At 38.9% G+C, this 14167-nt stretch overlaps 1 protein-coding gene across 1 annotated transcript in view; it reads left to right on the top strand.

The window, feature by feature from the left end:
- The window catches only part of LOC149300899 (zinc finger ZZ-type and EF-hand domain-containing protein 1-like), a 53807-nt gene that overhangs the window by 2979 nt on the left and 36661 nt on the right, over nucleotides 1-14167 (top strand). Inside the window, exons 2-14 of the mRNA XM_089484469.1 lie at nucleotides 614-758; nucleotides 1889-2083; nucleotides 2296-2467; nucleotides 6243-6442; nucleotides 6880-7090; nucleotides 7317-7433; nucleotides 9046-9221; nucleotides 10438-10536; nucleotides 10857-10948; nucleotides 11307-11452; nucleotides 12503-12614; nucleotides 12798-13028; nucleotides 14049-14143. Coding sequence (XP_089340595.1) covers nucleotides 614-758; nucleotides 1889-2083; nucleotides 2296-2467; nucleotides 6243-6442; nucleotides 6880-7090; nucleotides 7317-7433; nucleotides 9046-9221; nucleotides 10438-10536; nucleotides 10857-10948; nucleotides 11307-11452; nucleotides 12503-12614; nucleotides 12798-13028; nucleotides 14049-14143 — 1991 coding nt within the window. The remainder of the gene's footprint in view (nucleotides 1-613; nucleotides 759-1888; nucleotides 2084-2295; nucleotides 2468-6242; nucleotides 6443-6879; nucleotides 7091-7316; nucleotides 7434-9045; nucleotides 9222-10437; nucleotides 10537-10856; nucleotides 10949-11306; nucleotides 11453-12502; nucleotides 12615-12797; nucleotides 13029-14048; nucleotides 14144-14167) is intronic.

The raw sequence follows: 14167 nt of genomic DNA, 5'->3' as shown, positions 1-14167 counted from the left end.
GTCTCATTGAGATTATTGTTCACACCATAGTTTCCTGATTTAGGAAAACCCAATTGTTGATTTCTGGCTCGAGATGAAAGTTTTGTTTTGACTTGTGTTAGAGGCACAAAAGAAAATCTACCCAGGTTCCTTCCTGCTATGACTGGCAACCTTCTCAGCCCCACAAGTGTCATCTAGTTCTAAGGTTAAAATGACAGTCAGTCACTAGGCGCACAATAAGTGAGATCACTAAAGGCGCAAGCACGCTTCGGAAAACCTGTGCAATCTGAAGCTGGCCGGAGGTAAGTATCTCGCATACGTGCAGAAGGTGCATTTGGCCAAAGGCATCGCCTGCAAGGCACAGGAGCTGGAGGCAGGGGTTCTGAGAAATCCCCTCTCATGCATGCATGAGAAAGTCTAGGTACAGGGTTCTCCACTAATGGAACAATTTACAAATACACCAGCTCGTAATTTTTCAGGAACACTGATAAAATGATATCTTGCTGAGCAAAACAGAAAGGTGACTAGCTGTAGGCACTAATAGTGTGAGTAGTTGTGCACATAAAGATCACTACAGCGGGACCTAATTAATGGCTTACATTAAGCGTGGAACATCTTGGATCTTTTTTGACAGGCTTTCGCTCAGTTTGATGCTGAAGGAGATGAGGTGGTGGACTTGGAGGGCATGCTGGAAGCTGTCAAAGCCTCTAGTGGTGCCAATCTTCAGGGAGAGCTGAGTCATGTGATCCGACAACTGCAAGCGTGCTCTCTCACGCCAGGTAACATAACACGGAAAATAGTCATTTGCGTAGTGCTAATATTATTACGTTTCTCAGATGTAAAACTGCTCAAAACTGAAACCCATGTGGTTCCTCAGATTTGAAAGAAGGCCTTATTAGTTGGAAGGGTTACGTTTTAGTTTCGGAATGTTGTCTGTATCCGCCGCAGAGTGTTTCTGCGTACTTTGTGCTTGGTTTCTGTGTTGTTAGCGGCTTCAGGCAGTGTGTTATGAACGTGTTTCTGCAGTAGCAAACCTTTACCTTGCTCTTGGTCTGCTTACCCTCCACTCCACACACACACATCCACGTGTCATCAAACTTCAGCATAACTAATCAGACATTGTATGTTTATCAAACAGACTGCTGGTGGGCCATTTATTTATTTTCCCAGGATGTTCCTGTATAGTTTGTCCCTGAAGAGCTTAGCTCTGTCTATTTTAACATTATGGCTCATGATCCTTATTGGCAGAACTTGGCCTCCCTTTGATTACTTGTTCGTTTCAGATGCAGATTTCTTTCTCTTGCATGGGGCTGTATGCACCATTTATAAGTTTATTATGCCGTATGAAGGGACGGCGGATGCATTTGCATCTTGTGGGAACAGCCAAGTTGGACCCGCGTAACACACCCTTAAACTGCTGATCTTATTTCTTCACTCAGTGTTCTACAGGGCCTATTTAGCTGATACTGTAGGAGAAAATGATTGGCATTGGCCCTTAATGTATAGATAAGCCATGAGATGAGGCGGTTCACCATCCCTCAGTTTCACAGTTCTGGGAATAAGCCTCATTGTGTCCTAGTGCCAGTGGCAGGTGAGACGGTTCAACATTCCCTTGGCGTTGACTTAACTTTACTATTGACAAAGCGGCTTCATTTGCGTGTCTGTTTCTTGCCCAGTACACCCATCTTTTTGAATCCTATGTTTACCATCCTTCATTCTGTAGTACATTGCTGTTGACAGCAGGAATAAGCTTGAAAAACAGTCTGACATACCTTACATTTCCATAGTTTGTCGAGCGGTTGTAACTGGAATCTCATTGAATCACAAAGTACATTTTGAAGCGTATGAGCACACATCCGTTGAATATGCTGAAGCCTCACGTTTTTCTCTCTCCCCTCTGTTTCTTTAGGATTCATAGACATTTTCTCCAAATCCAAAGAACGTCTCGGTTTACATTCGTCAAAGACTCTCCGTTTCTTACACCGGAATAGAGTCCCCAGTACAGTGATCCCTTATCCGATACTGGAGTGCTGCAATAATATTTGCACGATGCGCTCTTCTGTCCTGAAGGACTACCTTGATCAGCTGCTAAAGAAAGAGAAAGGTATAGTAACATTATTCCTGTAACGGTGATACCAGTTTTTACTATTTATCAATGTTTTATTGTTTTGGAATAACTGTTCTCAAGAGTGAAAATGTAATAAATAGCAAATGCTTTCCCGTTTTTTCTGGGAAAATTGTGATTTTAAACTTTGGTATGCCTAATACATACCAATATAAAATGACTTGTGATTAATCCCCATTCCTTTTTTGAAGAGCGCCCTGCCGTTCTGGATATCAAAGATGACTCCTTGAAATACAAAACCATTACAAAGTGCTATAGTAACATAGAAACATCATCCAATTCTTCCGACATTGATAAGATGACAAATGGGGAAACTTCCTCTTACTGGCAGTCAGATGGGAGTGCTCGCTCGCACTGGATTCGGTAAGGGCTATTGTCATAACCATGTTGGTCCAGCGTTTAGCTTGATCAGTTTTATATGTATACATCTTTAAATGGGAACTCCCAACAAAAGTTTGTATTACTCGTATCAGATGAGTGTTGTGTCACTTTTTTTTCTAAATATAGGTCTAGTGTTTGCACAATTCAGTTTTTCAGGCTGGTGCTTTTTAGCCATTTTTACTGTCTGTGGTTAAACAATAGAACGGCTCAGTCTTAATCACTCACACAGACTCTCAATAATAAAAGTCTATGGAGCAAAGGATTTTGTTGTAGAAAGCAGATTTCATTCACATTGCCACTGATTTATCTTTAAAGCAAATATTCCTCCTGTCATATAGCAGCTGCTCTTAAGGTCATACACCATTTGTAAAAATGAATAATCTGGTGTATTTGTTGACACGCACATATTCATTCTACAGGTTGTCATAATATATAAATGTTACATTAAAATATTTGAAGTGTAAGGTAAGCTCGCACTGAGCACACAACTCAAAAAACACACATTCCCATCTGTGATCCGGATTAAGTTCGGGACGACAGTTCGGAATCAACATGGCTATCAATCTAATGTCATTTAATGTAAGAGGCCTAAACTCCCCTAAAAAAACGAGCATTCCTATGGAATGAAGTGAAAAAGTCTAACGTAGATGTGGTATGCATTCAGGAGTCCCACTTTAGAGATAAAGACCATCCCATACTCAAAAATAAATCATTTCCTCATATTTTCAATAGCTGTGCAGAAAGGAAAAAGGCAGGTGTCGTTATAGCGACTAAAGATACTATTACTTTCAACCTTATTGACTCCATTATTGACTCCCAAGGCAGGTACATCATTCTAGTATGCTCTCTAAACAATAAATCAACCACTTTAATGTTTACTCACCTAATAAAATGTTTAAACAAAGTTATGAGTAGAGCAAACAAGATAAAACAAGGATCACTGATAGTCTGCGGTGACTTTAATATGATTGGGGACTTTAGTCTGGATTCCACCTATTCTGGAGAGAGAACTAGACCAGACCTTAATCCCTGGATAAATTCCAATGACTTTAACGATGCCTGGAGATGCCTGCACGCTTCCGAAAGGGACTTCACATTTTTCTCTAACACTTTCCACATGTATTCGAGATTAGACATGTTTCTCATACCAACTGTAGATATGACAGATGTGTTGTCATGCGAGATAGGGAACATTACTTGGCGCGATCACGCCCCCGTAATACTAAAAGTAAAAATTCCTGATTACCCTAACAGCTCATTTCAGTGGAAACTAAACCCCTATCTACTAACGGTCCCCAACATTAATGAAAAAATCACTTCAGGCTTGGAGGAATTTTTTAGACTGAATATGAACTCAGTACAAAACCCTTCAACCTTATGGGCTGCACACAAGGCAGTTATAAAAGGATTATTCATCCAACATGCTGCCAGACAAAAAATCAAAAAAGTACTGTCTGACACACTATCAAAAGTGAGGTCCCTTGAGTCACTTCACAAAAAGAACAATTCCCTGATTCTCCTACAAAAACATGAGATGAAAGACTCAAGCGCCACTGCCTAATGTCAGGAAAACTTGACAGGCATGATAGGAAGATGAAATCAATATACTATGCACATATCAATAAACCCTCTAAACTTACCCCTCAAAGAGCAAAAGGTTTTAGAATAAAATCCAGAATCCCTCATTTAATAAACAAAACTAACAATACAAAAATGTTCCACCCAAAGGAGATTGCCCTATTCTATAGGAAACTATATAATTTAAAAGAGGACTCCAGTACACCCCATCCAAACGAAGTGGACATTACTAGCTACCTATCAACATGTAAAATCCCACAAGTTACATCAGACCAATTAAAGATCCTAGAGGAACCGATTTCAGAATTTGAAATCAAATCGACTATAAAAAATGTAAAAAAGAATAAATCCCCCGGTCCTGATGGATTTATAGCAGAATATTATCAAACATATTGTGACGTGCTCACATCCTTTCTATTAAGCTCGTTTAATCATGCATTCTCTTCCGGCCAATTTCCAAAAGACGTGCTAAACGCCACGATTATTACCCTGCCCAAACCAGGTAAATCACCTGACCAACCTGCTAATCTAAGACCTATTTCCCTCCTTAACCAGGATTTAAAAATATACGCCAAAATCTTAGCATCAAGGCTGCAACAGATTACCTCACATATAATCCACACTGACCAAGTAGGATTCACCCCCGGGCGTCAGGCATCGGATGGTACTAGGAGGGTGCCCCTCCTCGGACATGAGATCAGTAACAAACATACCTTTCCAATCATTAAAGTGGTTTATGAGACAGGGATCCATTGAAAAATGGGCTCAATTTAACATTAGGCACATCTCTGACCTAATGACAGGAAGTAAACTGCTCCCTTTCAATACACTTTGTCAGAAGTTTGGTATACCGGAATCGGATATCCAAGAATACAATGACATTAAGGCACACCTCCATAAATTCCCTTCAGCCACAAGTTCTCTTCCACAATTATTATGGAACATTATTGAGCTGCCCTCAGATCTTCTGGACAAGGTTTCCACAAAAACACTTTATGACTTATTCAATGAGGATATATCCATATGCCCTCTAGAGTATAGGAAGAAATGGGAGAAAGAATTAGACTTGACTATTACACAAGAAATGTGGTCTAGAGCTCTAGACCAATTCAAACGAGCCACAAAATGTATAGCGCATAAGGAACAATTTTTCAAACTGACATCAAGGTGGTATTACTCCCACACGACTCCGCACAATGTATCAGAACTGTTCCCCCACGTGTTGGAGGAAATGCGGAGGCGAGGGATCTCTCAAACACATCTTTTGGGAATGCCCAAAACTGTATAAGCTACGAAAAGATCTCAATATGCTTTTACATCTCCTATCTCAGGGTAAAGTTAGATGGACACCTGAGTTGTTCCTTTTGAATATTAACCTAGATAAAATTGATAGACATCAGAACACCGCTTTGCCATATTGCCATAGCAACTAAATCTAGCATTGCCAAGTATTGGAAGTCTGAGACTGTCCTTTCTATATCAGAAATCATTAATAAAGTGTCTACGACACAAATGTATGAAGAAACATTTGCCTGGCAAAGTGGCAACGGTCATAAATGTGTGCAATCGTGGCAACATTGGTTACTGCACTACCCTAAACAAAAATATTGACATTGGATAGCCTATGACACACACAATTGCAGTCTTATGGACAAATGTCATATTGTCGGGATGCTGCCGGGGGCGGGAGGAGGCGATGACGGAGGGACTATGAGGGCCATACCTTCCCTTCTAAAAAAAAAAAAAAAAAAAAAAAAAAAAAAAAGGTGAGAACACAGTGTGTTACCAAAGAGATAAATAAGTAGAAGTATTTACCAATAATTTAATTACTTGCAAAACATGTTTATTGTAAACTCAACACTCAAAGCTGTAAACACTAGAACAATATACCATGTTAACGTGATAACTACATCAATGTTATGTTTCCTGTTGTATCGCATTGATATATGTTGTTAATTTGTATATCTACAAAATAAAAATAAAATATTTGAAGTGACTTGAAGAAATGTGTTGTTAAAATGATTTAGTGTTACCCTGTCGTCCACTCATCTATGAATGACTTTTTCTAAACCAGTGGAAAGTTCTGGTTTTTGAGCTGGTCCAACTTGAATCCACAGATGATAAAATCCCCTGCACATCATTCATTTGTGTACTTGTTTCCCTCTCGTTGTTTTCTCAGGTTAAGGTTAAAGCCAAATGTCGTTCTGAGGCACCTGTCCATCTCGGTGTGCGCTGCAGACCAGAGTTATATGCCCCAGCAAGTAGCTGTTGCTGTGGGTAGAAGTCCAAGCAATCTCATGGAAGTCCGAGAGGTTCACATCCCCAGCCATATAACAGGCTTTGTAACATTGCTAGAAAATGGCAACATTAATCAGCCATGTGAGTAAAAGAAGCAGTTTTTATCTTTTTTCCGTCTTTTTCCTATTCCCATGTTTGCGTCCAGTGAATTAGTATTGAGGTAGGTTTCCTCAATGCAGGGCCTACTCTGGTGAGCAAACGGTTCAAAACTACTTCACCAAAAATTAATTAATGACTACTGAGAGAGTTGGCAATTACTAGCATAAAATATGTGGTGTTGTGTCAGTCCCTTATAAAAACCTTTTTGAGCCAACATCGTTTTAAAACAGAAAATATATTACCAAACTATAACAATATGTCTAAAGAGACGCATAGTGATGATTATCTCTGTATTGCATAAGCTTCTTAAATTTCCTATTGTGGTCCTAATTCCGTAGTAAAGGTACTTCTTCTTTTTTATTTGTTGCTCAAACTAACTAAGGGTTTACAAGTGATTTTATGAATGTTTTTTCTTGTAGATGTACAGATAAATATAAAGCGCTGCCTAAGTGACGGTTGTGATACCAGAATCCATGGCTTAAGGGCTACTGGTTATCAGAAAGTTAAGAGGTCTGCAGTGTCCATATCAGATGCTTCTGCAATTTGGTATTTGTCTCTCCTGACGTCACTTGTCACAACGTCCATGGACACAAATCCAGCCCTTGCCCAAGCCGTCCAACAACACACACGGTAAGTGCGGGGTTAACATTTATCCATATGTGTTTAAACAAATATATGGCAAAAAAGTTTGCCCGTCTTTAAGGTGTAAGATACAATTGGTATTGAAGGGCCTGATGGGGACACAATCAATGCAGAGCAAAATGTGTATGGTTGTTGCTTGTGTCAGCATAAGCTTTATTATGAAGAATACATTTTAACCCTTGCATATGATTCTTTTTTTTCCTGTTTATTTTAGGAAAGCTTTGCAACATATGCCACCCTTGTCTTTAACACTCGGCACTGCTGAGTTCCCTAACTTCTTGTCTGCAAATGTGTTGGAGGAGGTGAACAGCTTCCTGTTGAGGACAGCAAGGTAAACTGATAATGTGCAGCAATAACTATACATTGAACATAACTACATGGCAAATAATGAAATGGTATACTACTTTTTATTTGCAAGCTTTGCACCGGAATAACTTTTTATACACTATCCTATAGCACAGAATGCACAGTTGCCAACATTTGAAAAAACAGTCCAGGGACACTTTGCAGCACAGCTTGAAAATGTTCCACGCCCACTGTCCCCAAAGCTCCACCCACTCTCCCAACCCACATAATTAGCATAATCTACCTCCACCTAGTTATTATGGCAGATTATATTGCCAACACTACCATACATCCTTGATATGCGTTAGATCTATATCAAGCAGGTGAATTTTATCACCTTTACAGTGGTTATATTGAGGAAAGTAAAGACAGTGGTACAACTTGACTCCTATCATTATATAGTGAGCCAGTTACTGATGGTTGTACTGCACAACTCCCATCATTTTATATTGAGCCAGACACAGATGGTGATACAGTATAACAGCTTTAGTTATATAGCAAATCAGACATTGTTGGCGATACATCATAGCTCTCATCATTATGATCATCATGATTTTCATTTGCGTTTTGTTCCTATTTCTCTCACACACTCTCACTCACACTGTCTCATGCTCTCTCAGGCTCTCTTACTTTCTCGCTCTCACAAACTCACGTTGTCTCACAAACTCACGTTGTCTCACACTCACTCTTATTCATGCTCACATACTCTCACTCACTCTTATTCATACTCTTTCACTCATGATCTCTCTTACACTGTCACTCATGATAACACTCACTCATGGTCTGTAACACTTTCATGCTTTCACACTCTCTTGCTCCCTCACTCATACTCACACATTTATTCACACATTGAGGAAAAAAGTGTGTAAGAGTGGGTGAGTGAGAGAACACCTCTCACTCACCCACTCTTACACACTTTTTTCTCCATGTCTCCCTACCTTCTCTGCCGACCGGTTCAAAGTTCCTGTCTCCTTTCCTGCAGCTTTACTTCTTCTCTTGCCTACGCTTCTTCTGTCTTCTTTCTTCTGTCCTCTGCTCCCTGCTACAAGCTCCGCTGACCATGGCCTTATTGAGAACTTCGTCAAAAAGGTGGAAGACGGTCTTTGTGGAGACTCGGTCCATTTGAGGAAACACTCCGGAAGCCCTTGCCAGGAGAAAGAAGGCATGCATGTGCATTTCAGATACAGCTTCACTGAGCCACTGATACTCAGAAAAGCTTGTTGGAGCGCTGCTGGCAAACTCTTCAGCGGCAGTGGCGCGCCCACAAGCTGTACTGAGTCTCCGCGGCTCAGTGAAGAGAGGTGAGAGACGCATATGCGGGGACAGTGCCTCAAAAATTGAGACTTTCCTGGGAAAATTGGGGCAGTTGGCAATATTGAGAATGGTTTACTGCATATACTTATATAATACTTTATAGGGACACTACAGTATCCTAGACAGGCCCCTGAATGATGAACTCTATAGCTGTATACACCTCTGTATAATTAATTTAGATGCATTGTGGGGTTCTGGTGGAATACATATGGTTGCAGTTTTGTATATCACTTTTAGCTGAAAATGTTTTCTTTCCCTCCTGCTGGTGTTAACTTTTTTAGTAGCTGTTCGACCCCAGATGTTGACTTGAACTTACTGGCTTTTGCTCTCGCAAGAGGTAACATTGCCAAAGTGATAACATCTCTTTGCAACATCCTGGAACATATGGATCAATCATACAAAGCATCATCGCTCGTCTCTTCCATGGAATTGGTTAGAATGAATCTTCTTTTTAAATATGGTAATGTCCTAGTATTCATATACTGATGAAAGTACCTAACCAGCAGATGGCATGAACTAATGGCCATAAACAATAAAGACGGGGTCTTATTGATTTAAGTACCCTTTTAAATCATGCGTTAAATTATTTAAATCAAAATCTGAAAAGATAAAGCTACAAAAATAGAAAATTTTATTTCAAATCTGGGAAACTTTTGTGGGAGTTACAGCCTTGTTTGAAATATTTTATTCACTAGTTGGCTTGGTTCGTTTGGTTCCATTCTAAACTGAGAACCCTGTTAAGGATTATACTATCCTTTGTATGTATGTTTTGAAATAACCGCCCCAAAATATTCCTTTTAGGTACACTATGTATGCACGTGCATTTGTGTATGCATATGTTCTATATTGTTTGTAGCCGTATGTTTAGCAGACATGAAGCTTGTTTTCTACTATTTTTGTTTTTTGAATTGTATGTTTATATTAATATATTATGAAATTGTAGTGTTCTTCTATTGTGCATTTGTACTAATCTTAGAGGGGAATGCAGTGATTTACCATATAATGCAACTTTGTAGGCTTGTATTGAATAGTTTGTCATGGAAGCATTAGAAATGCAATAATAAATTAATTGGTACATTTTAATCAGTTGTATGTAGTGATACATTTAAAAAAAGTAATCTGATCTACATAAAACATAAAGCAAATCCTGGCTTTAATATACCTTTTTAGTGGGCTAAATTCAGGAAAATGTGTGTTTTACTTTATACTTCATACATGTTATAATGTATGTACGTCCTATGCATGAATCATGCCTTTCTCGGACTCCCTTATTACAGCACTGAGCTGACTCTGTAGAAAGCATAATAAAGCTCTTTCTGACCACTCTCCCTTTTAGTGAATAAACCCCAAAATGCCTGTAAGCAACTGCAGCATTTCTCATTGAAATACTTTTTGGTTAACAGAGGCAATATTGATCCCTGGAAGAAATGGTCGTGGCTGCACCTTTGGTTACTGCCTTGAGTAACATACAATTTAATTTTTAGTTAGCTTTTTGTGTGTTTGTCTAGTCCTCACTACTGGCCTGTCTGAAATGAACACATTCATTGAAAATGATAGAAACAATGGATGAATATGTTCCTCCAGGAATGGCGAATCGGCCACTTTATCCAACGTTTTCTAAAGCCACATAATGTGTTACTAGCTTATTTTCATTTTTTTTTGTCCCTGTATTTTAGGGAGACAACTACAGTTTACTTTGATTGCCTGTGATGTGAAAGGCAAGGGTGAAAAATCTGGACCAGAAAATCTATTGATGGAACAGTGGACAGGCGACGGTATGATAATCCCCAAATGACGCATGACGTGGCCAGTAGAGCTTTAAGTACCAATGTGGTGCCATTTTAATACTTGGCACATTTTCATCCTTTTCTTTCTTCTGTTTGCACCTTTGTGACCTTGTAGTAAAATTGGCTTCAAGGTAACTGGTAGACAACAAGAGTCTGCCAAATCAGGAGGATTTTCTGTAACACAAAAGTGATTTGCATCTTCTAAATGTTATTTAGTTACAGTTGATACTTTTTATTGAGATCTCCAAGGTTTATGCTTCAGACGGAGAGGGGTTATATTTGATACCACTTGTGTCTGTGCCCCGTAGGCTTTCTCACAGAGAATGGAAAGACGAGGGCTAGCATTATCCTTTCGTCAGGAACAGAATCAGCCTTCCAAGTTACACAGATGAGGCTCAGAGTGAGTGATGTCTCAATGTTTTGAACTTTCTATATGTTATTAAGCACAAGCATTATACTTTTTTTCTTTTTAAACCATGCATTTTTCTCTAATAAAAACAGTACTTTTGAAGAGTAGACATAGACTGCTCATGCCCACCTACTGATTGATTATATATTTATGAAGAAGAACTATTCGCCAAGATCATTTTCTAGACACCGCTTTCTTTCATAGTAATCCAAATAGTCGTTGATACTGTAGTTTCTTTTTCCTTTTGTTAATTAGCAGAGCTGACAACATGATCATTATTTGGAGCGGTTTCATTGATCAGCAGTTCCTTTATGGAGGGATTCATGTTATTGTGCCTTTGTTTTCTAAGGTTCGAAGAGGTGCTATTGGTGCCAAATGTGGGTTGGTTTTTGCTTACAATTCTACGGACAAATTTCACGCTGAGGAACACTTCAAACGATTTGAGAAATATGATTCATGGAAGCTATCTGAATTTAGACAGTTTCTCAAAGAAAGGTAAAACAGTAGTTATGTTGTTCCTGTCTTTGTAAACCTCTCATTTTAGTCTAATTGAGAGTACATTTTGACACAGCTACTGGTTATACAGTTTGGTTATACAGTAGAAGTATTATTAAACACTCATCTACAGACACCAGACAAGCCAGAAGGTTTGTTTTTCCTCTGAAATCTAATGGGGCTGCCACCACCACAGGGGATTCTGGGTAGGCACATGCAAATAAGGTCAACAATTATCACCTTTTGCCTCTATATCCACTTTATACATGGCTTCTACTACCCCCTTCGTTTTAAGTGGAAGGGTTTTCCATCACCTTTACCCGCCATAACTTTTGTTAACAGTTTGGGTTAGGATAGTTAATTATGAAATGTTTTTTCTTTTCTTATGTGGAGATGGTAGTTTTTCCTGCAGTGAAAATGTGAATTTGAAATGTGGCAGCCACTAATATGCATGCATGTGTCATTTTGTATGTTTATAAACTACCTTTTAAAAGCTTGGGGTCACTTGGGATTGTCCTTGGTTTTTTTTTGGAAGGAGAGGGGAAAAAAAGAACTTTTTGTCAATTAAATTGACTTCAAATGGATCAGAAGTGCAGCGTAGACGTTAATTGTAGCTGGAAACGTCTGTTTTCTAATGGAATCTTTTCATAGACGTACAGAGGCCCTCTTATCAGCAATCATCACTCCTGGGGAATATCTATAAGTAAGGTGCATTATGAATTGAGGGGGACCTTAAAATGGCTTTCCAAATTTCTGTGTGTGTGTGTGTGTATGTGTATGTATATATATATATATATATATATAATCATATGCTGTTCCACTAATGTGTATTGTTTCTTTAAAAATAAATGTTTCTTTAAAATAGCACCAAACTTTAAGGGTGCGGCCTATAATTGAGCCAATACGGTACATTAGCACAGGTATAAATTTCCTTGCTTTCCATGAAAAAAGCTAAGTGACCCTCATACTTTTGAACAGTAGTGTATATATAAATTGTACCATCTTTTGTGTTACACAATTCTCTTTTCCAAGTGTATTTTATATTTGCAGAACTAGCAAGTCATGTCCAGAGTTGGAAGAACATGACCCTGTAGCTTGGTTTGAACTTGAAGAGGAATGGGATGAAGTGGATGTCCAAATGCCCCAATGTAAAACTGCACAGGTGAGCCTGGATCCTGAAGCTCATGACTTCTTTATAATAACGGCTCTGCCGTCACTCCCATGAGTGTTACATTGCATTGCGTATTTCACATGTTGACATTGCTGTGCCATGCTAATGTGATATTTTATATCATTTTATTATTTCAAACTGCAATTATAATTTATAAAAACAAGTTTCCCCTAGTATTGGATGGTGAAGTTTCTGTGCACAAGGGAAGAAACAGCTGAGCGTCTCGGAGTCCAGGGCCTAAGTGCTTTTGGCTACAAAAGGCCACTGGAAGGAAAGGCCAGTATAAATGTGACGTGTCTGAAATGTAAAGACGTGGCAGAGGACAGTGTGTGTGGAATGACACTGATTCTGAAAACCCTGCAGTTCATCCAGCAGCTTGCACATGATATCGTAAGTTACACCTGCGTATTACTACTTTTTGATACATACAGTTGTATGAGGAAGATGTCACCTTATTTTACCGTGTGCTTTTGGTTGCTCTTTAGTTTTTAATGCTTTCCATCATAAAGGAATTAAAATGTGATTTACCGTGGAGATTTCAGCAGGTAATATAGCTAGAGGAGTCAGTGTGGGCTAGTTTGACCCGGCTCACCAATAGTGGAAGGCTACAAGCGGAGGATGAGCTAGCTCCAGGTCCTCATGCAGGACAGCTCTCGCCATGCAGGATTTCTGCAGAAGATCCACACTTTTCAGAACAGTTCTACCAGATTCATAATACATTTAATGCAAATATATTACAGCATCCTTTCTAAAGACGCTGTTGTTTTTCTGAGGCAGTAAAATGTTGACTAGAGTACACAGAACAGTTTGTGTCTGGGAAAGAACAGAGCACAAGGCAAAGGAGTATTCAGTTTGGCTAGGTTGGTATCAAGGACATCAGTCAAGCCATGAATCCAAGAACGCAATAGGTAGGGGCATCGAATGGTCATGTTTTTTTTCCTGTTTCCTTAATTTTCTATTTTCCGAAATATGTGAAAACTAAAATTAGAAGTTAAAATATTTACACACAAGCAATTGCACACTTTTCATATGAAATCATTTTTTTCTTAGAAAGTAAAGACTTAGTGTATTAAATATTAATACAATTAAAAAAAAACCATGCCATTCAATGCCATCATTTTAATTAAAAACCGATTGCTTATTTCTTATTGAGTTGCATAATTGAATCTCTATTCAGTATTTAAGGACCAGTAATCCATGTATTACTGTGATGGTCAGTGACCGACATGGTTCCACCTCCGACTGTCTAATTACATAAACGTCTGTCTTATATGGCAGCAAGTACTAGCGAGGATGCTTTAAATGTTGCATTTAGTTACGTAACTGGTAGGTTTGATGCAAGAGTTCTTGCAAGAGCAGGTTTAAGTGATTTTTTTTACAATACTTTGTTGTGTAATAAACATCTGTTATTGTCTGTTTTTGCAGGAAAAAGACAACAGAGCACAGCCCAAGTCACTGCTTGACTTCTCGGGTCTGGATTTGCAGCTCCTTTGGATGTTTTATAAGAAACTGCAGAAAAAGTATGTTCAATAACGTGGTGTACA

Source organism: Sceloporus occidentalis, unplaced genomic scaffold (assembly GCF_023333645.1).
Source record: "Sceloporus occidentalis isolate IW3139 unplaced genomic scaffold, rSceOcc1.0.p SCAF_22, whole genome shotgun sequence".
In the NCBI taxonomy this organism is placed as follows: domain Eukaryota; kingdom Metazoa; phylum Chordata; class Lepidosauria; order Squamata; family Phrynosomatidae; genus Sceloporus; species Sceloporus occidentalis.
Note: the sequence above shows the minus strand (reverse complement) of the source record. Positions and strands in the feature narration are given on the sequence as shown.